Raw genomic sequence first — 24,296 nt, forward strand, 5'->3', positions numbered from 1 at the left:
TTAGTGCTGTCTCAGTCTAAAAATCAAGTGAGAGCCAAGAAAACAGGAATGTAGCTTAAAGCACATATTTTCTGACTATTGTTCCAAAGCTCTAAATTTCAGCTCCAACTCTTAAGGGTAAGGTATTTAATAGTTAACATAACAGAAAGGGAATTTAAGTAACTAATATAATCAGGATAATTTTTCACATGTTAAGTATAAATACCTTAAGAGGATTCCAATCAATCAACTGAACTCGTATTAGGGGATTTAAAAGCTTCGGTATGCATAAACTAATAAAAGCTTCATAATATGAGTCAGGAAACTTTTCTCGCCATTGCTGAAATTTCAACAAAATATTCTGGATGTTACAAAAATCATCATGCACATCTTCAAAAACTTTCTTCTGATCCTGTAAAATGTCACCTGTAAGCAAAATAAGTCTCTTTATGCACTTTCAGTTGTGAACTTTTAAGTTTGCTTCCTTAAAAACACGGCCATGAAGGACTGGATTCAATTGAGCTAAAATTTGTCCTTTAATAGTAACATATAAATTTTTCTTAAAAAATCATTTTAGCAACAAAGTAATAATATCAACACTAATAAAAGCTACCATATATACTCCTGCTATATATGTCAACAGAAATATATTTATCTCATTTCCCCATCGTAGTTATCTTTCCTACCATATAGGTAGAGCCTACCTATTTACAGACAAAATAACATCAAATTTAGGGAGGACAAGAAATTTGTCTAAGATTACACAGAATAAAATCTCCCTTAGAATCTAAATTTATTTAACTCCAGAGCCCAGAATCTTTCAACTATATGCATCTTATCTTCATATCATGCTAAAAAGATGAGAAGATATTTTCATAATATTTTAAATTAAAAATGGTAATATACAAAGTATGTGTGGTAAAGAAATGAAGATGTTTATGGAAAAAAAAGTCTAACAGAAAAAACTATGAAGATGCAAGAATACTCACAATATTCCTCCTTCACTTTATTCCAGTTTTTTCAGAGGTAGGAAAAGAGTCTTACAGAGGAAAAATGTGTTTTATTTTTCCTGAATTTGCCCAACTGTTTCATATAGATTATTTACTTGTTAAGGGCAATCACAGCAAAGTGTTTCTCATTGTCTCAAAATTCAAACCATGATATATTAGAAACTTGGTAACTGACCTTGGCTTTTTTGGAAGTCAATCATCTCTGCTGAAGACAATTCATCGTCACTAGATGTTCCTTCCTGATGGTTATAATTCCCAGAAAGCACCCTTGCTTGTTTTCTTTTTGTCCTATATTTTTCAACAAACCAAAAATAACAAAAAGTAAATAGCTCTTACTGAAAATAAATGTTTCAAAAATTTTTTTTTTACCTCTTGCTGAAAATAAGTCATTTTATCATTTATTTTAAATGGCTAGAAATATACTATCATATCAACGTATAATTTTCTTAATGGTTTTGACATTTTTAGTTTCATTTGAGTTGGTGGTTTTCCGTTTTTTTGTTTTTGTTTTCTTATAAGACATTCCCGTGAGCTAACCAGATTCTGAAGAGGGGGTAGCAATATAATTAGGACCAGTTTCTAGTTACGAGCAATCCCCAGCCTGATAAATGTCATTTTACCTATTCCTTTTAACTGATTCAAACAAACCAGTATGTCTTTAAAGCAGTCAAGATGGTTTTATTGAATTTTGCTTTTCTATTATTCTCACAAATTAATAATATACATCAGGTACGGTTAATGATACCTTGTGGTTAATTATATTTAAGCAGTGAAAAGTACTTGCTCAATGATGCTTTCTTTAAATCTTCACTTTATATAGCTACCTTCGAGATTCAATCTCTTCTAAAATCCATTGAGTTTTTTCATCTACTGTGAAGTTTCCATTTGTGGATGTCTCATCTTTGTCTGTTAATAAATAAAAGTGACTTCATACTACAAATTCTCAAAAGAAAACAGTGAAATGCTTTGAAAATGAAGGTAATATCATGGATGTATAAACATATATGCATATGTAAATATACAAACATACTTAAATTTTGCAATTTATTATGCGATGGAATTTCAATGTTAACTCTTTACTGCAATATTGACAGGCATGAGGTTCTTTAGCCTAAAAATGTACTTTGGCTGGTGAATGTTTGGCACTTGAGAACAGTGACAAAGTTCTTCCATAAAGTTTCGTTTCCTCAAATTCTTTTCCAGTAGTTTTTAACATTTTTTTCCATAGCCAAATGCAAGAAATATTGGCTTTACCAATACAGTAGTCCCCTCTAATCTGCAGGGTTACATTCCAAGAACCTCAATGGATGCCAGAAACCACACACAGTGCCGAACTCTATTTGTTTTTCCCTCTATATATATACCTAAGATAAAGTTTAATTTATAAATTAGGCACAGTACAAGATTAACAATAGCAATAAAGTAGAACAATGGAAACAATATACTGTAATGTAAGTTATATGAATGTGGGGTATCTCTCAAAATATCTTATTGTACTGTACTCATTCATTTTTGGATGAGTTCCACTGTTGACTGGAACTGTGGAAAGCAAAACTGCAGATTAGAAGGACTACTGTATTCTAGTCACATTATTTCTTATTTTAATATATGATACCATTATTTACAATCCACTAAGGTCGTGTGTTTCACTGAAAGTCACTCTGCCTTTTCATTTATTAGCTATTTGGTTATGGTCTTTCACTATCTCTTGATAGCACCTTAAACAAAGGAAGGTATCTCTGAAAGTACAAAACCAATGTGAGAAAAAAAAAAAGGAGGCATTCATATTTTATATAATGAGATCCTAAAGATAAATCTATATTGAAACTCACCAGAACCAATCTTTGAAAGGGCTTTGAAACCATTAAGTTAGATTTCTGACAGACTTTACAGAACTACATGAACTTATCTCAAAACATTCATTAAATGATTATATAAATATTTTGCCTGAAATAGTAAATAATAGGAAGTAATGTTTATTTTTTAGTCTTAGACTTAATTTAAAGCATTATTAAGTCCTATTTCTAAATATGTTGAGTTTTTGGAAGTTGGTGGGTAAAGGGTTTGTGGGAAAATACACAAAAAAAAGTTTATAAAAATATTTTTATTATTCACATAATTTAGCTTAATGAATAAAAAATTATATTGAACATGAAAAACACTAACGTGATAACTGTTGTAAATACGTTGATTCGTGTTTTAATTCATCTTGCCTGCGTTTCATAAAGGTCATAGCTTGTTTTAAAAGGAGTGCATGCATGGATGATTCTATTTCTTGGATGTTGATAATCTGAAATACATATATAAGTAACATTTTGCAGGTCATCAGTAATAAAATACATATACATATATATAAAGGTAATATTTAGAAGATATATAAGCATATTTATATGCTCAATTCTCATACAAAGAAACATTTCCAATACTATCACATCTCAATTATAAAACATTGTATGCAGCACACCTAGCTGCTAATACCTTTAATATTAAAAATCAGAAAACTGACTTAGTCTACTGGAACTGTTATAAATATCAGAGACAGAGAAACCAGTTGGGGGCCAGGTGTGGTGGCTCATGCCTGTTATCCAGCACTTTGGGAGGAGGGCGGATCACTTGAGGAGTTCAAGACCAGCCTGGCCAACATGGTGAAACCCTGTCTATACTAACAATACAAAAATTAGCCAGGCGCAATGGTGCCTGTCTTCCATCCCAGCTACTCAGGAGGCTGAAGCAGGAGAATTGCTTAAATCCTGGATGGGGAGGTTGCAGTGACCTGAGATCACACAACTGCATTCTAGCCTGGGCAACAGAACAATACTCTATCTCAAAAAAAAAAAAAAAAAAAACCAAATGGATGGAGTCAGGAACATGGATAAGAGTTTGAGATAGAAGATTTTTTTTTCTGAGCTAGAATAATAGGTGAAAATGAAGAGTGTGGATGTTTTCACAGTCCTAGGATGTGGAAAGTAGGTGGGGGCACTTGAAGCTGTTGAAATTTGAAAAATTGAGGAATGGAGGAAAAACTAACCAGAGACAGGTAAGAAAGCTATCATGTGATACAGAAATGAGACTAGTTGAAACTGAAACTCTCATATTTTGGGGAGCAACAATTTTTCCCACTCCATTGATATTCCACAGCTGCTGCTATGAATACATTCATGCACAGGATGACAAAATTTTAACAGTATAATTCTTCAAAGGTTAATGAAGAAATAAAATTACATTGTAATAAATACTTCAAAAAGTATGTACCAAGTGATAGTAGAAGGTAGCCAACTTAAAACAACAATTGGTACAAAGCATCCCATTGTTTAGCAACATTTCAATTATAAATAAAAAATAATGTGGGTGAGCCCAATGGCTCAGGCCTGTAATCCTAGCACTTTGAAAGGCTGAGGCAGGTGGATTTCATGACCTCAGGAGTTCGACACCAGCTGGGCAACATGGTGAAACCCGGTCTCTACTAAAAATACAAAAAATTAGCTGCATATAGTGCTACATGCCTGTAGTCCCATCTACTTGGGAGGCTGAGGCATAAGAATCACTTGAACCCGGGAGGCAGAGGTTGCAGTGAGCCAAGATCACGCTACTACACTCCAGCCTGGGGGACAGAGCAAGACTCTGCCACCCCCCCAAAAAACAAATAAAAATAATGTGGAAAGTACAGTATAATTAATTGAAATGGTTAATCTATTTTTAAAAACAGACAACTGAAGGCCCCAATGTAAGAACTTAGTATGCATAAAACAAAAACTAAAAACAAAAATTTCAAAACATCTGAATGTTAAAAGAAAAACCATCACAAACAAATTCAAAAGACAAATCTGGAAAGTTTACATCAAGTAAGATAAAGCATTAAAAAATTTTAAGCTACAAAGAATTGTTCATACTCTAAGAAAACTAGAAAAGAAAAAGGAAAAATCTCCACTAAGAACCACAAAGGTAACAGGACAAAGATGACAAACATAATTCACAAGAAGAAAACCATAGAGTTTGCTTGAGATAAAAATATAATATGTGAAAACAAAATTTATTTCTTCCTAATCTAGTAAACTAATAAAACTGGAACAATCTTTCTGAAGGACAATTTTGCAATGTTTCATAAGTCTTGAAAATATTTAGACTTATTAATTCATTTTCTTTGACTTCATTTTTAAGGGACTTTCCTTAAACAGATGTAATTGTAACACAAATTTACATATATAAAATTTCATACAATGTTACTTATAATAATAAAATAACTACAAAAAACTTGAATATCCAACATTAAGAGAATGCTTAATATCATCTTACGTTAAAAATGTGTAGGAAAAATACTAGAGAAAAGAATCCAATTGTGAGATTTAGACATCAGACTTTATTTTTGAGACAGAGTTTCACTCTTCTTGCACAGGCTGGAGTACAGTGGTGCAATCTTGGTTCACCACAACCTCCACCTCTTGGATTCAAGCAATTCTCCTGCCTCAGTCTCTCGAGTAGCTGGGATTACAGGCACATGCCACCATGCCTGGCTAATTTTGTATTTTTAGTAGAGACAGGGTTTCTCCATGTTAGTCGGGCTGGTCTTGAATTCCCAATCTCCCATGATCCACCCACCTCAGCCTCCCAAGTGCTGGCATTACAGGCATGAGCCACTGTGCCAGGCTAGACTTTTCTTAATTGTGTGGTAAAGGGTTTTCTCCAACAAAGGAAATGATATAAATATTGATATATACCTTTTCATTAAGGCAGTCAATTAAATTTTCCACATAAATTTTCATGCTTTTGTAGAATTTACAATTTAGAGCTTGATCTGATGAACTCTCTAGGTTCTGGATAGTACTCTTTGAGCTTTTGACATTCTGTACGTATTTTTCATATTCCCTCAGGTGTGAGCGGTGAGTTTCCTGTAGTAATGTTAATCTAAATAAAAAAATGAATAAAATTTATTTTTCAAATTTTTTAAAAAGTAGCGATCTAATGCAAATATTTTCAAAGACCACCAAAGAAACTGACAATCATATAAATCTGGATTTACAGACTTGACAAGCAAAGAGCACCACAATAAAAGAGGAAACCCTTTAGCACTTGCTTTGGCCAAATATTATCTCTTCAAGTTTTCTTGCATTTATCTTTCATAATCTTTCTTTGCTTTATATGAAGGACAGTGAGAGTTAAGAAATTAATCAAGATAATAATATATAGTAGGCATTATTAATAAAATGCTTTAATTAAGTAAAATATTGACTATAGCAGTGAACTTTTAAGTAAATATTACGTGGAAAAAGCTAGGTACAGAGAAGGGTATACAATGTGTTTCCTTTTTTGTAGGGGGAACAGGGGAATATATAAGCATATGTGCTTGTAAAGCTATACATACAGACCACTTCTGGAAGAAAACATAAGTAACTGGTAGTGGCTAGGCATGATGGCTCATGCCTATAATCCCAGCACTTTGGGAGGCTGAGGTGGGTGGATCACCTGAGGTCAGGAGTTTGAGCAGCCTGGCCAACATGGTGAAACCCCGTAACTACCAAAAATAAAAAAAATTAGCCAGGCATGGTGGCAGGCGCCTGCAGTCCCAGCTACTTGGGAGGCTGAGGCAGGAGAATCACTTGAACCTGGGAGGTGGAGGTTGAAGTGAGCTGAGATCGTGCCGCTGCACTCCAGCCTGGGCAACAGAGCAAGACTCTGTCTAAATAAAGAAAAAAAAAAAAAGAAAAGAAAGAAACTGGTAGGAATGGTTTCCTCTAGAGAGGTTAATTTCCTTTGTTCTGTATGTCCTTTCTACTGATTACTTTATTTTTTAATCATAAGTGTATGGTCTTTTTAAAATGAAAAGCCTAGTTAATAAAAAATGTAATAAAGTATGTGGATAAAATAAAATGCTACTGCAAATCAATGATCTGCTGCCTCTTTTCTATCTCTCATGCAAGGTTATCTTTGTATTCTAGGGCTTGGCAAAGTATTAGCCCAAGTTTTTATAATAAAGTTACAAAAACTTTATTTATTTTGTAAATAAAGTTCTACTGGAAAACAGCCATGATTATATGTTTACATATTGTCTACGGCTGTTTTAATGCTATAACACAGAGTTGAGCGGTTACAACAGTAATCATCTAGCCCTTAAAACCTAAAATATTTACTATGCAGCCTTTTACAAAAAAAGACACTTGCTGACTCCTGTTCTAGATCAAAATATCCAACAGAGAAATGCTTAATTATGATATAACAACTATTTGGACAAACATGATAGTTTTTTAAAAAATTAAAGGCTATTCGGTAATACAGAAAAATGCTTAAAACCATATTAAATAAAAAAGTAGAATTTTGTATTTACTGATTTTAACCATGTAAAGTATGTTATAAAGACTAAAAAAGACAGGGTAGTACCCCCTTAATCATGGGGACACGTTCCAAGACCCCCAGTGAATGCAAATAATACTGAAGCCTATATATGCTGTTTTTTTTTCCCTATACATACATAACTATGATGAAGTTTAATTTATATATTACATACAGTACTTTTGTACTCTGGGGCCATTATTAAGTAAAATAAAGGTTACCGGAATGCAAGCACTGTGATACTGCAATAGTCCATCTGGTAACGAAGAAGGTTACTATGTGACTAACAGGCAGTTGGCTTACAGAACAAAAAGATGCTGAACAAAAGGATGATTCTCATCCTGGGCAGTATGAAGCAGGGTAGCTCGAGATGTCATTACACTACTTAGAAGAGCATGCAATTTAAAACATATGTATTATTTCTGGAATTTTCCATTTAATATTTTTGGACCATGATTTGACCACTGACAACTGAAACTACAGAAGGCAAACATACAGATATGGGGGGGACTACTGTATACAAAAATGTAATCAATTGTGTTAGTATAACACAGGAGATCCTTTTTTTCCCTATAAGTCTGTTTAATATTAAAACTTAATAATCTAAAAGAATATAGTGCTGTATCTTCACTATTAGATATCTAGGACAAATGTAAATTTCAAAATGAGTATTACCTGGTATTTAATTGCTTCTTTATAATTTCTAAATTTACTGGTAGAAATGAAATGGAAGTATCAAATTTCTTCACTTTTGAAGATCCACAGCTATGGGAAAGATCTACATCTCTTTCCTAAAAAAAAACAAAAACAAAAACATAGATTTTAAAAAAAACATTCAATTTATCTTATAAACATTAATAGCATGAAAAGGGACTGGATGATCCACAGTCCCTTCAAGCTAAAGAATTCCATACATTTGTAATTTTTCATGGTCCCAACAAAATGTTTTTAAATTCACAGTTTTACATTTTAGAAGTTAAAATTCACAAATGCTAAAAATCGTATTTTTTAAAAAGCTTAGTTTTGAAGCTAATTTTGGTTATCATCTAATGTACTCTCAGAAAGTCACCCAGTTTTTGAAGAAACAACAATCCTTTGTGAATATTAATTTGTGAGGTAGACAGACCTGTCTGGCTGACCTAACACCTATTTCCATGATAGAAGTATCTATTTAACTTCAACTCCATTCTAGTCAATGAAAAATAAATGGAAGTCCACAGGAGGGTTTGTAGGTGAAGTTTTTACTTTTCTTTAAGACATTCTTACTTGGGTTTTCTGTTCCTTGTGAAGAAATGCACTCCTAACTTATAACATGGTATATTTCACATTAATGTCCTCTGTCTAATCACAGCTCATCACCACCATGCTTGGAATGTTCAAAAGATCCTGAAGAAACCTCTGTTTTAGACAAAGACACACGAAAAAAATCGAGCAGATATTTAGCCAATTTCACTGGCTTAGCTACTCTTTTTATATTTTCCATGAAGCATCATCTTTTCTCATTTCAGTTCTCACCAAGCCTCCTATCCAGCACTACTCATATATACAAATCTCCAAACATTCTTGATATTTTACAATCAATGACCCATTCAAATATCACCACTTCTGTAAAGGCTTTCTCAAACTTGCTCATTTACCTTCCCTCCTATATAACCTAAAATATCCAAAATAAAGAATGGTAATAAGATTATGATTCAGTGACTCCAGTGAATATTATGAAGCTATTATAATTAGTTATTATAACTATGTAAAGAGAAGAGTAGGTACTTTATAATATGTCAAGCAAGGAAATCAGAATTCAAAACTGTATGCATAATGTGGTTCCTAAACTGTGTGCAAAGGCATCCTAGCAAATTCAAAGGGGTATAGTGAGACATTTTAAATATTTTAGGGAAACAATGCAATACTCAACATCTGCTGGACTAGTAGCTCTTAGTTCACAGTTACATTAAAATGTGTTCCATATGGCCAGACATGGTGGCTCACGCCTGTCATCCTAGCACTTTGGGAGGCTGAGGTTGGCAGATCGCCTGAAATCAGGAGTTTTGAGACCAGCCGATGCAACATGGTGAAACCCCATCTCTACTAAAAGACAAAAAAATCAGTTGGGCATGGTGGCGTGTGCCTGTAGTCCCAGCTACTCAGGAGGCTGAGGCACAAGAATTGCTTGAACCCAGGAAGCGGAGGTTGCAGTGAGCCGAGATCATGCCACTGCACTCCAGCCTGGGCAACAAAGCGAAACTATCTCAAAAACAAAAACAAAAAGAATGTGTTTCATTCCTTTTGATGAAGTAATATTTGTGGAGCTGGATTTTGGGAGGATGCTATGATATAAAATAAGTATTATGTGAATATCAATATGGAAATGAGAGTGGCAGTGTCCAACCTGATTCCAAGGTTTGAAAAGTCATGTAATATCTAACAGGAACACATCTCATTAGTAAGAAATTTTGGTTATTTAAAAATAAAGTAAGCCAGGCACAGTGGTTCATGCCAGTAATCCCAGCACTTTGAGAGGCTGAGGCAGGTGGATCACTTGAGGCCAGGAGTTCAAGACCAGTCTGGCCAAAATAGTGAAACCCTGTCTCTATTAAAAATACAAAAATTAGCCGGGTATAATAGTGCATGCCTGTAATCCCAGCTACTAGGGAGGCTGAGGCAGAAGTACTGCTTGAACCAAGAGGGGCAGAGGTTGCAGTGAGCCGAGATCACACCACTGCCCTCCAGTCTGGGCAACAGAGCGAGACTCTGTCTCAAAATAATAATAATAATAAAAATTTTTTGCCTTCAATTTATTTGTATTATTTTTCCAAATGGTTAGTTCTTAGGACATAAATTGTATAAAATTCTTTGGACTTAACTACTTAATGAATACAATTGTTTGGTACTTCTTTTGACTTATGAGCACCATGATAAAATTACCAAGACACTAAGGGCTCCATGAATGACAAAGTTTGGGAAACTCTAATGTACACTGATTGCAAACTCTAATGTACACTTACAGAGCTTATATTCCAGCAGCAGACTCAGAGCCCAAATCTACAACTTTTAACCCCCAATACAGTACATTTTTGTTTGTTAGGTTTGTTTCAAAGCTCACTATTTGTTTAAACTTTTCATTCATTCATTTATTCATTCATTCATTCATTTATTCATTCATTTTTAGTGACAGTGTCTCACTGTTGCCCAGGCAGGAGTGGAATGGTGTGATCATAGCTCACTCCACCCTTGAACTCCTGGGCTCAAGTGATCCTCCCAGCTCAGCCTCCCAAGTAGCTGAGACTATAGGCATGCCCCACCATGCCTGCCTAGCTTTATTTATTTTTTGTAGAGCTCAGGTCTCACTGTGTTGTTCAGGCTGGTCTCAAACTACTGGGCTGAAGTGATCCTCCCACCTTGGGCTTCCAAAGTGCTGGAATAACAGGTGTGAGCCACTATGCCTGGCCAAATCTGTGCTTTAGTGTTGATGTTTTTTTCTTAAATGAGACAGAGTCTCAGTCTGTCACCAAAGCTGAAGCGCAGTGGCACAATCTCGGCTCACTGCAGCCTTAACCTCGTGGGCTCAAGCGATCCTCCTACCTCAGCCACGGCAAGTAGCTCGGACTACAGGTGTGTGCCACCATGCCTGGCTAGTTTTTCTATTTTTTTGTAGAGGCAGGGTTTCGCCATGTTGCCCAGGCTGGTCTTGAACTCCTGGACTCAAATGATCCAAGCCTCAGCCTCTTGCACTTTGGTTTCTAATAACATTTTTAGGGCTTCATAGTATCCCATCCTGCTGTATTGTACCAAGATCCCCATTGTTAGATATTTGTTTACATCTTTTTAAAAATTAAATAAAGCACAAAAATATATTTGTGTATGCAGAAATGTAACACAGTTATGTATCATAATATAGGTATAATGTATTTGGGCATAATATTTACCACAGGGTTCACTACAATAAAAAATTCTCTGAGAAATCACATAAATGTCAAATGAGATTTAATATATAAATGATAATACATCTATTCACTAGATTGCTATTGAATCATTAAAATGTAATAGAAGTAGATATACCATTCTGGTGAGATGTCTCTGTTATACTGTGAAGTGAAAAAAACAGTTTCCAAAGAGAAAATTGGATATATTTATATTATACAGGTATTTAAAAGTAAAGTTTGAGGTCTAAACTTTTGAGTACCTGTACAATATAAACTGTCAATTACTAAAAAAATTAAAGCTTAAAAAGAAAAGTACCCTCAAGTGGAAGGTATTTATAATCTAGTGGAAAAATAACATAATATGCACTCCATTAAGTGCAGTGGGCTTAATGGAGGCCTCCCAAAAGATACATCCATGAATTAATCCCTGGAAAGTGTAAATATGACCTTATTTGGAAAAAGAGTCCTTGTGCTTGTAATTAAGTGAAGGACCTTGGATTATCTGAGTGGGCCCTAAATCTAATGACAAGTTTTCTTATGAGGAAAACACACAGTAGAGACATGGAGAAAGCCATGTGAAGACAGAAGCAGAGATAGGAGTTATGCAGTACAAGCCACGAAACACGTGGAGTGACCAGAAGTTGAAAAAAGCAACGAAAAATTACCCCCAACACCCCAGGGCCTTTGGAGGAAGCAAGGTGCTGCCCACACCTTGACTTCAGATTTTGGCCTCTGCGCTGTGAGAGAACTAGTGTCTGTTCTTTTGTGTGGGTCAAGATGGCCAGGGGGAGACCTATGTTAATTCTAGCTAAATAATTATAAGCTTGCTTGGCTCAGAGTACACTGAAGTTTATACACCAAACTAAACTATATTATTGGTGCAGTTAATTAGAAATCAAGCGGCAACAGAAGGCCAAAGGTAAAGACCATCCGAGAGCACAGTAACAATGGGGAACACCTCGGGGTGGCTGCAGAGCAGGCAAGATACTGCTCTGGTCCCACAAATGCCTTCTCAACATAGAGACTGCACGAGGGCCTTGTAAAGAGGGCTTATGCAAAGATCTCTGAAAATGGAGGTGACCTCTACTTAAGAGATCTGGGAGGGTCTTTGCAGAAGGGAGCTGGCAAGGAGGAGAAAAGCCTTGCAGGGCAGAGATCACAGAATATCTCAGGCTCTGCCTGGGTTCTCAGAATATGGAGTGATTTTAATTGCTCTATGTCCTCAATTCTTGGGAGATAAAAGCCCCTTGTTGCACTGGGAGTGGTCAGACTGGGTGGCTCCTCATCCACTATACTTCTGTTGCAGCTGCACTGTGATAACAATTGGTGATAAACTCACAGTATGTTTAGCATGTCTTAAAAGGATCTCAAGTGCTGTTCAATGCTCAGAGCACTAGTTTAGCATGTTTTAGAAGGATCTCAAGTGCTCTCCACCTGGCTACCTTACCTACTCCTTTACCCTCCCCTTCCATGCCCATAAGATCAATGAGATTGTACACATAATAAAAGTGTTTGGAGCCCAGAGCTCGGGGCCAACATGTTTTCCACACTTGCATTGGTCCCCTGGACCCATGCTGTAACTTCTCTTGTGTCTCTATTTCCCTTTCTCAATCCCTTGTTACCGTCATCATTAAGAGCACCCATGTACGGGGTTGGGCTGGTTCCCAACATCTGGCGCCCAATGAACAGGGTATGGCACCCTACGAACAACACTTTTGCATCACCAAGTTTGTGGTAATTTGTTATAGCAGCCACAGGAATCTAATACACATGGTATAAACAATGATTACCTCTATGATTTTAACTGCTTTCCTCATTTGTTGTTGTACCCAAATATCTTGCTTTTCATCCTCCTGACTTTCTTCACTTGTTTCTTCGTATCTGTTTTCTAGGGGAAAAAAAAGTTCACATGTAAATGTTTAATATTTTTCCATGTTAATTGCAGCAGCCAACATTTTTTGAGCTTACTATATACAGGCTTAGTATTACTTTACGTGTGTTATTTATTCTTCACAATAATTCTGGGAAGAAGGCACTATTATTGCCCTCATTTCACAAATTAGGAAACTCAGATATTGGGAGGTTAAATAACTGTCTTAAGACTATGTTGAAGCTGGAAGTTGGATCCTGGGATCTGACTCCAGAACCTGCCCTCTTATCACCAAACTGTCCCACTCAAAACACTACAGCCCTAGAAATGTAAAAAACTGAGAAAGAGCCAGACACAGTGGCTCAGGCATGTAATCCCAGCACTCTGGGAGGCCGAGGAAGGTGGATCACCTGAAGTTGGGAGTTCGAGACCAGCCTGACCAAAATGGAGAAACTCCGTCTCTACTAAAAATACAAAGCCAGGCGTGGTGGTGCATGCCTGTAATCCCAGCTACTCGGCAGGCTAAGGTAGGAGAATTACTTAAACCCAGGAGGCGGAGGTTGCGGTGAGCCGAGATATTGTTATTGCACTCCAGCCTGGGTAACAAGACCGAAACTCTGTCTCCAAAAAAACCAAATATATTATTTAAGGTTACAAAAACCTTGGTAAAATGCATATATTATAAATGAGAAATGTGAAGAAATTTTTTATTATAGCAGAGATTTTTAATACATGACATCTAAAATCTCTGTAGATGCTTCCATGTTAAAAAAATATTTATAAATGTGACAATGATTGCTTTCAATGTTTTGAAAATAAGATACCACAATTTTTTTAACCTGTCAAAAAAGATCAAGTGGGGGTCAGGCATTAATAACCATTATTACACATATTCCTTGATAATAACATTTTGATACAGATACAGCCTTTAGAGGTCATAATATCATGGACCAAATTGATATTAAAAACCAATATCAACACTCTACAATGTGAGACAGCACATTACATTTTTTATGGAGATTCTCTCATAATATTATATTCTAATGAAAAATAACCTAAGCTTCATATATTGATAAATACATACTTGATTCCTCAACCATCCTTTGTCTAAGTGTTTGAGGTTTCAGGGTAAATGGTATTCTCTTTTCATGGTCATCAGGCTCACTCTCAGGGTCATCTTCACTGTCTCTCTTCATACCAGAGATGGTGGAGGCATGTTCTACATCCAAAGAAATATAGTCATCTTGCACCCTGGCCAATTCACGTTTTCTGCGAGCTGCCTGAATAAAGGCTGCATCTGGGATCTCAACTGAAGGAAACAAAGAGGAGGACACTAAAAACCAAAGACCAATATAAGTAAATATTCCTCACATTTAAGAAAAAGAAAAGAAGCACCATTTTCCTAAAGTATTTCCGAGAGCTGCGGAAGTTAAAAGAGTCAATGACAGACCAGTCTGACTTACCAAGTAAGAGAGATACTACACTATGATGTCCTCCTTCCCTGTGGGCACCCACACTTGTAAGAAATCAGAAACAGACTACAAACAGCAAATCAGAAACAGACTACAAACAGCAACAGAGTAAAGCCAAGTCAGCCTCTGCAGTTCTGTAGTGAGCCCCATATGAATAAACATGAGACGTTACAAAGTGTAAAGAAAATAATCAGGTTCATTTACCAGGCGAAAATTTTTTAAATGACAACTCTTAAGAGTCTTATCTTATTTTTTTCCTTTGTTTTGTACAGTATAAACATCATTAGCATTAAAACAAGTTTCTTTATGCATGATCTAAGATGAAATTTATCTTCATTCTGGAAAAAACGGTTTCTTAAGAAAAATACTACATTAAAAAAATGGCAAGAGAAATTTTCACCATTTTAAGCACTTAAACTACTAAAGAGATGTCAAGCTACTGAGGCTCAAGTGAGTTTTCTAAACGTTCCCACAAATTGACCCAAATTCTTAGAAACATAACAGAAAAATGCCATGTACTTGGAGATGCACAAAAGCTCCAATGCCTGAAACAAACATAAAAAGAGATTTTAGAAAACACAGACCAATATGCTTGACATCAGCCCTAGGGAAAATTAAAAGTGCTTGAGTGAATCATGAAGCAATAAAGAAATCACTAGAAATCAATACATATTAATTAAGAACAAGTAATATAAAATCAGATGATTTCCTTTTTATAGACTAGTATTTATTTATAGACTACTGTCAGGGACATGATGAAGGTCTGGTATCTCTTCCTCCTTCCAAAGCATTTAAGATTCAAAATCATCACAGCAGGTTATGGTAAAAATTCTCAACCCCGGCTACAAATCTGAGTCATCTGAGAAGCTTGACAAACTACTGATACCCAGGCCTCCATACCAGAGATTCAGATGTTGGTCTGAGGCAGAGCTAATCAGAAGTATATTTTTATAGCTCCCTAGAGGATTTTAATGTGTAGGCAGGGTTAAGATAAGACATTTAGGTTCAAATACTCAGGTGTATGAATAAGGACACAGAAATACTTATTTTGGAAGTGATACACGTGCAAATGACTTGGTGGGATTTAATTAGTAAGTCACAAGTAATGGGAATCACTAGTTAAGATATTAGTGCTATGTAAAGGTAACCGCTCAAGCAAAAATAAAGAAGTAAAAGTTCAAGGAAGAGAAGAGTATTCCATTTGTCCTGTTTCTGCGTATCCAATACCTAGTTCAACGGTTCTCACACAGCAGATGGTGGGCAGACATGGGATGAATCAATAAGGTCAGCATATTGTTCAATAATAGATATATCATGTTTTTACAGATTTATAACTCATGAATAATTCTTCATCTACATCATCCTATCTGATATATAATCATCTAGGCCTGAGAGGTAAATTATCATCTCCTACTAGTAAAAAGCAATCTCTGCTAGAGGGACTATTTCAAGGCAGGTATTCCATTACTGAATTATTCTAATAGTTCTATCACCTGAACACAGAATAAAGGCTCTCCTTCCATATGCCAGCACCTAAAATTAACACATTCCTCCATCTTTTCTTCTCCAGCCAATAAGTCCTTTGAACTTTCCGGTGTTTCTCACAGGACAAGTTTTCAATTTTTAATCAGTGTTTCTCAATGGAGCATGGGGGAGGGGCAATTCACCATGCCGAACTGTTCTGCACTCCTGTAGGACATTTATCATCCCTTGCTTCCAGGGCACTATGTGCGAGCAACAACTCAACCACTACAATCATTAAAATGGTCCCATACATTTTCAAATGATGCCCTCTCTTCTTAGGTGGGCAGTGCTGCCAAAACACTTTACAATCACTTCCTTATGCTATTTAATATACCAACACCATCTTTTTTGGATTGTTTCTTTGAGATGGAGTCTTGCTCTGTCATCCAGACTGGAGTGAAGTGGTGTGATCTCGGCTCACTGCAACCTCTGCTTCCCAGGTTCAAGCCTCCTGAATTACAGGTGCGTGCCATCATGCCCAGCTAATTTTTGTATTTTTAGTAGAAATGGGGTTTTACCATGTTGGCCAGGATGGTCTTGAACTCCTGACCTCAGGTGATCCATCTGCCTCGGCCTCCCAAAATTATAGGATTATAGGTGTGAGCCACTACACCTGGTTTAATCCACCATCTTGTATAGTAGCATTGTTTGGTACAGTAGTCACTAGCCCGATGTGACTATTAAAATATAACTAAAAATTCAATTTCTCAGTTGCACAATTTCTCAGTCCCACATTTCAAGAACTCAACAGCCACTTGTGACTACTGGCTACCATATGGACAGTGAAGATAGAAAATTTTTCTAAACCACAGAAAATTCTGCTGAATAGCACTGTATCCAGAATCTAGACAAGGCTTCGACTGTTTACTAGATTTCAATTCTTAATAGTGGCTTAATCACTTAGTATTTCTGTACTTTATGGACATGGAGAAGAAAAAAAAATTATAAGGTTACAGAACTACTGGTTGTTGTTATTTAATAGGCCAATAAAGAAGCACTTATTACTGTATTACAAGCCTTATAACATATATTTTAATAATTTTATTTCAATATAATTTGTTTCCTTTACAAAGCTACGTATTTTACTTTATTTTCTCATAAGGGATCTTAGGCTTCACTACACTGAAAAAGGACAAAACAAGTTATAAACCTCTCTAAGAGACCAGATACGTATTTTTGATTTTGCAGGCCATAAGGTCTTTGTTGCAACTTCTCAACTCTACTGCTACAGTGCAAAAACACTCACAAACAATAAGTAATTGAAAGACTGGGACTGTGTTTTAATAAAACTTTGTTTATAAAAACAGGTGGTGGGCCAGATTTGCCAATCCCTGAACTAGATTGATCTTTCTATGACACAAAAACGTTCATGTCATCTGCATAAAATTTTCAGTGGTTGCGTAAGCCCTGTATAAATACAACTCCAACTTGTCCCTTCTGTTTTCTTTTCCTTAAACTCCCAACCAAATACTTTCAGCCAAACAGAGCTAGTTTTAGTTTCCTGCACATATTATATACCTTCTCTAGAGTTTCAGGTGTGCTACATCCTATACCTGAAACATCCTTCATGACAAATTCTTACCATCCTCAAGGTAACAGTGTCAATCACCCAGTATAGCACACTGGTTAAGAAGAACACAGGCTCTAGAAAAGACTGGGTTTAAATCCTAGCTCTGATATTTATAAGCTGTCTGACCTGTGCACGTTAAAATGTAATAAAAATGAGCAGTCAATTTGGGCACTCTGACAATCATCATTAATAACCTACTTTCCCCATGTCACCAGAGTTTGTTTTGTTATCAATAACTATATCAAAAACACTATATTAAAAATAAAATTCTTAACCAAAATCATACAAATTACTAACCTGCTGATGAAAGTTCTTTTTCTCCAAGAGAGCTAGAGCTGTCAGAAGACAAACCCTGATCATCCTTACTCTCCAAGGAGTGATGTATTTCATCCTCTTCATCTGTTGACACATCAACTGTTCTGGATTCTAACAGGACATTTTAAAAACATAATAAGAGTGTTTTAAACCTACTCCACATATTAAAGTAGACATATTGATCTTCCTCCAACTTCCCATCTTCCTTAAACAACTGAATGATCTACTAAGTGTACAAAGATCCTATCTGTATTATCTAGGCATCTAATAATATATTTCCAAAAAGATGTAATGAGAAGAGGGAAGCGGGCATTAGAGAAAAAAAAGACAAAAATTGAAGTAATATTTAGAAAAGTAATAATAGTGAATAAGTAGAAAAGAAAAACAATATTTAATGTATACTATGTGCTAGGCACATTGAAATCTGTTTTACATGACTTATCTAATACTCGTAATTCTATAAAGTAAACACTATTTCTGATGAGCTAAGGATGGAGAGGATAAAGAATACCAGCACAATGAGTGGAGAAGCAGGGCTTTCAACTTAATCCCATCCAACTCCAGAGTTTAGGCTCTCTTTAGAGTATGCCATAGTTTAATAGCTTGTAACAAGAAATATTATAAGGAGCACTTTGGTCAAAATTAAACCACGGGTTTATCTTTTCAGTGCATGATTTGGGAAGGTCACATAGTCTGTTAAATTCAATTAATCTGTTAAAGATAACACCGAGATAAAAACCACAGGGTGTTGTGAAAATTGAGTGAACAAAGTAAAGGAATTCTTGACATTATTGCCAAGAAAGGATTTGTTAATTCACAATAAATCTGCACATTTATGAGTAATCTTAAGATTACATAGTACTCATTAATTTTAATTTCTACCTTAGTTAGAAGACTTACATACAGTTCAAAAAAGGCTAGAGTAAAATCAAAACTTAAAATATAGCTGCAGCTCACATCTTTCTTAGATAACTGCCATTTATAACAACCCATACCTGTTTCCAAAGTGGATTAACACCAAAGCAATGGTTCCCAAAGCATGGTTTATCAATCCCTGGAAGTCCTTGAGACTCTTTCAGAGAGTCTGGGAAATCAAAACTACTTTAATCACAATACGAACATGTTATTTGTTGTTTTTGCCATGTTGACATTTATCTAATGAAGCAAAGGCAGTGGTGGGTAAAACAGCTATCCCCTTAGCATGAATCAATTTGTAGTAGCAGTTATGGTATTTTTCACCACTGCACACTGACAGATAAAAGCCAGTTGCTCTTCATAAAGTAATGAAAAAATTCTTATTTTATTAAATTTTGACCCTTAAGTACACACGTGTTTAATATTCTTTGTAACAAAACAGAAGTATGCATAAGGCACTTTGGCTGCATCTTGATATGTAACGACTGCCTTAAGGAAAAGCATTTGTGTGACTGTGTTGCAGGCTGAACTAAACATTGTTTTTAAGGAGAAGCATCATTTTCTTAAAAGAATGACTAACAAACAAACCAGTTATTCAGACATGGCTATCTTATATTTCCTCAGACATGAGCTAAGTTGTGCCTATCACTTCCAGAATCAGAGATTTCAAGTGAAAATTGAGATTCTGAAAAACCTATTTTCTCTACTGTGAACCTAACAGCTTTCCAATACTTAAAGACTGATTAATCAGTGGTAACACTAAGTGATTTTTTTTTTTTTGGTGTCGTACAATAAAATGCTCCAACATTTGCAAGAGCTGCAAACTCAGGTAATGAACTTTCCAAATAATGCAAGATGTTACCAATCGTGCATGAGTAAAAGATCCAAAGTACAAAACAGAACATAGTTTTATGTAAGCACACCCCAAATTTAATCCTATGGTTTAAGATTACATGAGACAACTAACTTTTCAGAACTGTTAGTTTAGACTCTTTGAGCTTTGTCATATTAAAGCACAACACCCTCAATGATCTAAAAAGGCTATTAAGTATTCGTCTTAAGCATATATCTGTCAGAGGCTGTATTTTCTTCAAATTCTTCAACCAAAACAACATAGCACAACAGATTAAAAGCAGAAACAGCTATGAGAATTCAGTCGTCTTCTATTAATATTTTGCCAGACATTAAAGACATCTGCAAATTCAAAACAATGCTACTATTCTTTTTGGGAAATATTTTTTCACAAAAATCTTACTTGTCCTTACATGTAATAGATTTTTAAAAATGAATTAATACATTTTATTTTTGGTTTTAGTATGGTAAATATTGATAGATATAACCTACTGAAACAAAAGCTCTTTGGAATCCTTAATCATTTCTAAGAGTCTAAAGGAGGTCCAAATATCAAAAAGTTTGAGAACCACTATTCTAGAAGGCAAGAGAAAACACAACTCCTGACTTCGATTTTCATCTACAAAGTTTAACCAGAGGACAGAGACAAAAATCACGGAAACTTCAGACAAATAGAAGGTCACAAGGAAAACCAAGAAATCACAAAAATCATAAACCTGGAGGACATCATGTTACGTGAAATAAAAAAGGCACAGAGAGACAAACATCACACGGTCTCAAATGTGTAATCTACAAAGGTGGAAATCAGAAATCACAGAAGCAGAGAGTCTCGTAGTGGTTAGCAGGGACTGAGGTTGAAGGTGGTTGGGGAGATACTGGTCAAACGGCACACTTTAATCAGACAAGAGGAATTCTATCCTACAACACAGTGACTAAAGTTAATAACAATGCACTGCATACTTGAAAATTACTAAGAGTAGATTATTAAGTGTTCTCACCACAAAAAAAGTATCTGAGGTAACGCAAATGTTAGCTCCATTTAGCCACTGTAGACACATTTTGAACATCATATTGTATACCATTAAGTATACACAATTTTTACTTCTCAATAAAGAAATTAATTAAAAATCACTTTAACGAGAATAAAAAATAGTAGGAAGATTTCAGATCTCAAGACTAACCAAAAACTGTATTCCTCATTAAGCTACAATTCAAACTCAGAGCAGCACATTTTATGTAAACAATTTTAGGCTGCCTTAAACCTGTATTTAGGAACTCAAAGGTACTTCAAAATGACAACACTATATTTAACACCATTACTGGTAAAATCTACAGTGTCATGAATCTCTATCATGCTCCCTCGTGTTGCATGTATTATTTTTATTAGTTTTTGCAAATAATTGGTGAAAAAAGAAAACAAGCAAAGGGGAGTGTTCCAAAACCTAGATTCTGGCTAAATGTTTTCAAGAAAGGTAAGCTGGGCAAGTGTCTAAAACGTACATATAACTTCTGCCTACTTAATAGTATTAGAAATTATTGAACTCCGTTGTGACAAGTTAGGTTCTTCATAAACTTTGATAACACAGTTAACTAGTGGAGTCACCTGATGGTGAAAACGAAGAACTTCCAAACTGTACAGGATTGTTTTTTCTCCTCTAAGGAGTCCAAAAGCTAGACGTAGGCAGCGGGCAAGTGCTTGCAGTCTAGTTGTTTACTCGCTCACTACCTTTAGGACTTGACTGCATGGCTGGTGGTCGGCTGCAAGTTATAGAACCCTTAGAGAAGGATCCAGAGACCCCGCGGCCCCTTCTCGCCCCGTGCCGTCACCTCCCCGCTTCCCCGCGTCACCTTGGACGCCTGAGCCTTCGTCCGCGCGGGGAGCCGCTTCCGTGGCGCGTCGGGAGGTCGCCCAGACTCGGCCCCGGCCGCGAGGCCCCCGAACCCGGTGGGGCCGTCCCGCCACCTGCGCGCGGCCTTCTCCAGAGGGCGGCCCTTCCTCCGCGGGGCCCGGGGCCGCAAATTCCCTCGACGTCCCAGGCTCAGCAGGCGACTCCTCAGCGCCATCGCTGTCGCTGGAATCGGCCGCGCGCTGCCGAAAATTTCTTTTCGGTCTGTGAGCCATGGCTGAGGGCCCAGCACCCCAGTAACCCGCGAACCCCAAGGCGGAGCTTCAGTGCCCGCCCCCAGCGCGCGCTCCCGCCTCTCCTGGACGCCGCGTGCGCGCGCCCGTGCCGCTAGCCTTCTACTTCCCGCTTCTCTGTTTGCGCCTGCGTGCTTTGGCTACCTGGACCTAGTAGGTTGAGTTGTGTTCTGAGGCCTGAGTGTGGAGTCTGGAGCGGCAAAGCGGTCCCTTTGCCAGGTGAGGTTGCGTGGATTGACACCTAGAGATTTCCAAGGCCTCTCCGGGCTGAATCCCACGGGGAGCAGACCTTACGTGCTCTCCTTGTGCACACCCTATCCAGGAATCAGGCGTTATGCTTTCCGTCCTAGACTGGAGCCAAATCCGTTGTCTTTTTACTTTCCAGAGAGAGAACCCCTTCAACCAAGATTTAAAACAAATGAAACCCCAGTAGTGTGAGGCTCGGGGTAAGAGGAGATGCCTCTGAGAGCAAAACAGTATAGTCTGCACGAAAACAATGCATACAGACCAGCAAAAATCAGTGACTTCCCCCAGGCCGCAGGGCTTCAAGAGAACCTGATTAAATACTTTCACCCTTAAAGAAAGTATCTAAAAGCAAAAAAAGGCTATTGTCGGAGGCTAATTTGTACTATACGCGTTAAGCCGTGTCTAGAGAAAGGAAGCCTCTACCACGAATTTTGAGTGGTTGACCCCCTTGGTAAAACTTGTTATTTGGATGCCTCTGACTGTCTACACTGGAGCCATTCATCCAGTTCATTTAATCCCTCTTGGTGCAGTTGGTTCCATGCTCAGCTACGTTTCTGCCTCTGCTTTAGAGTACAAGATGTTCCCAGGGCTTCACAGAAGGGGATATTTTAAGGGATTAAATTTCCAGACTCTCAGCTTTGTTGAAAGAAAAACCTTAAACAAATTAAATTTAATAGAGTTTAATTGAGCAAAGGATGGTTCACAAATCACAGCCCCCCAAACCAGAATAGGTTCAGAGCAGCGCCATCGCAGCCAGCCTCCTGGTGGAAGATTTATGGATGGAAAAAGGAAAGTGATATACAGAAAACAGAAACTAAATATGGTTTGAGAAGGACTCTGTACTTCTATATCTGAATCCTTGTGGAGGAATGTTTACCTAACTTAACAGTGTGAACCCCCAAAATTCGAGACAGATCTCAATTAATTTAGAAAGTTTATTTTGCCAGGGTTAATGACATGCACCAGTGACACAGCCTCAGGAAGTCCTGATGACATGTGGCCTAGTAGTCAGGGCACAGCTTGACTTCATACATTTTAGGGAGACATGAGACATCAATCAATATATTTAAGATGTACATTGGTTCCTTCTAGAAAGGTGGGGACAACCCAAAGCAGAGAGGGGGTTTTCAGCTCACAGGAAGGTGAGAGACATATAGTTACATTATTTTGAGTTTCTGATAAGACTTTCCGAAGAAGACAATCAGAATATGCATCTATCTCAGTGAGCAGAGGAATTACTTTGAATAGAATGAGAGGCAGGTTTTGCCCTGAGCAGTTCCAAGCTTTACTTTCGCCTTTAGTTTAGTAATTTGGGAGCACCAAGATTTTCCTTTCACAACAGGTAGACAATGTTGAAAACCTAACTTAGAAGTAAGCACCTGTACCTAGCTCAGTCTTGGCCAATCCCAGCAGCCATACTTCAATCACTCATGCACTGTTGAGTGTTCAAACAGTTCAAATGAGGCAAACACCAACCTGTAACCATTCCAGCTGTTTCTGCACCTCACTTCTGATTTCCGTACATCACTTCCCTTTTTTTTTTTTTTTGGTCTATATATTTGTTCTGACCACTAGGCATCCCTGGGGTCTCTCTGAATCTGCTATGATTCTGGAGGCTGCCTGATTCACGAATCTTTCATTGCTCAATTAAACTCTTTTAAATTTAATTCAGCTGAAGTTTTTCTTTTAACAGAAGTGAAGTACAGAAACAGCCAGATTAGTTACAGCTTACTGTTTGCTTTATTTGAACATGGTTTGAACAGTTGGCCAGCTCTGATTTGCTAAAAGTAAATGTTTTGTGTTTGGCACAACCATGGTGTATTGGTAAGAGGGAGTTGAGAGGAGTGTCTTCTAAGATTTGGACTTGTGCTAGATTTTAAGGAGAGCTAAGAGAAGCAGGGCCAGATTTGTATTGTATAATGTCAACGAGTAAGTAGGTTGCAGTTTCTTTACACATCCAGTTAGGTTCTAGTTCACTAGGTAGGGAGAAACCTTTAGGCTGAACTTAGAATATGTAAGGAGGCAGCTTTAGGTTAAACTTAATTTAACAGCTTCCATATATATTCTTTGCTAAAACTGGTTTGGCTGAGAACCACTGTATTCATGCTGCCCCTCACAAATATAGTGTTCTTTTCTTCTTCCAAAGGAGAGACATAATT

General features: G+C 36.9%; 1 protein-coding gene across 9 annotated transcripts in view; it reads right to left on the reverse strand.

Annotated features, from left to right (window-relative positions):
• GCFC2 (GC-rich sequence DNA-binding factor 2) overlaps window positions 1–21,926 on the reverse strand; it is a 48,809-nt gene extending 26,883 nt beyond the window's left edge. For 6 of the 9 annotated variants that reach the window (XR_001107450.1, XR_010343225.1, XR_010343226.1 and 3 more), the window contains exons 1-10: window positions 21,600–21,896; window positions 17,967–18,095; window positions 14,188–14,412; window positions 13,024–13,121; window positions 7,989–8,104; window positions 5,705–5,891; window positions 3,156–3,279; window positions 1,814–1,895; window positions 1,165–1,277; window positions 206–405 (exon numbers count right to left, since the gene is read on the reverse strand). Coding sequence is in view for 6 of the 9 variants with exons in the window: in XM_012452118.2 (XP_012307541.1) it covers window positions 206–405; window positions 1,165–1,277; window positions 1,814–1,895; window positions 3,156–3,279; window positions 5,705–5,891; window positions 7,989–8,104; window positions 13,024–13,121; window positions 14,188–14,412; window positions 17,967–18,095; window positions 21,600–21,873 (1,548 nt within the window). In the remaining 3 variants the exon portion in view is untranslated. Of the gene's footprint in view, window positions 1–205; window positions 406–1,164; window positions 1,278–1,773; window positions 1,896–3,155; window positions 3,280–5,704; window positions 5,892–7,988; window positions 8,105–13,023; window positions 13,122–14,187; window positions 14,413–17,966; window positions 18,096–21,599 lie in introns of those variants that run through there. The other 3 variants (XM_012452117.2, XM_064377849.1, XM_012452119.2) reach the window with 3 other exon arrangements.
• Between the last annotated feature and the right edge of the window lie 2,370 nt (window positions 21,927–24,296).

This window comes from Aotus nancymaae, unplaced genomic scaffold, assembly GCF_030222135.1.
Source record: "Aotus nancymaae isolate 86718 unplaced genomic scaffold, 86718_ANA_hifiasm-v0.15.2.pri h1tg000017l, whole genome shotgun sequence".
Lineage (NCBI taxonomy): Eukaryota > Metazoa > Chordata > Mammalia > Primates > Aotidae > Aotus > Aotus nancymaae.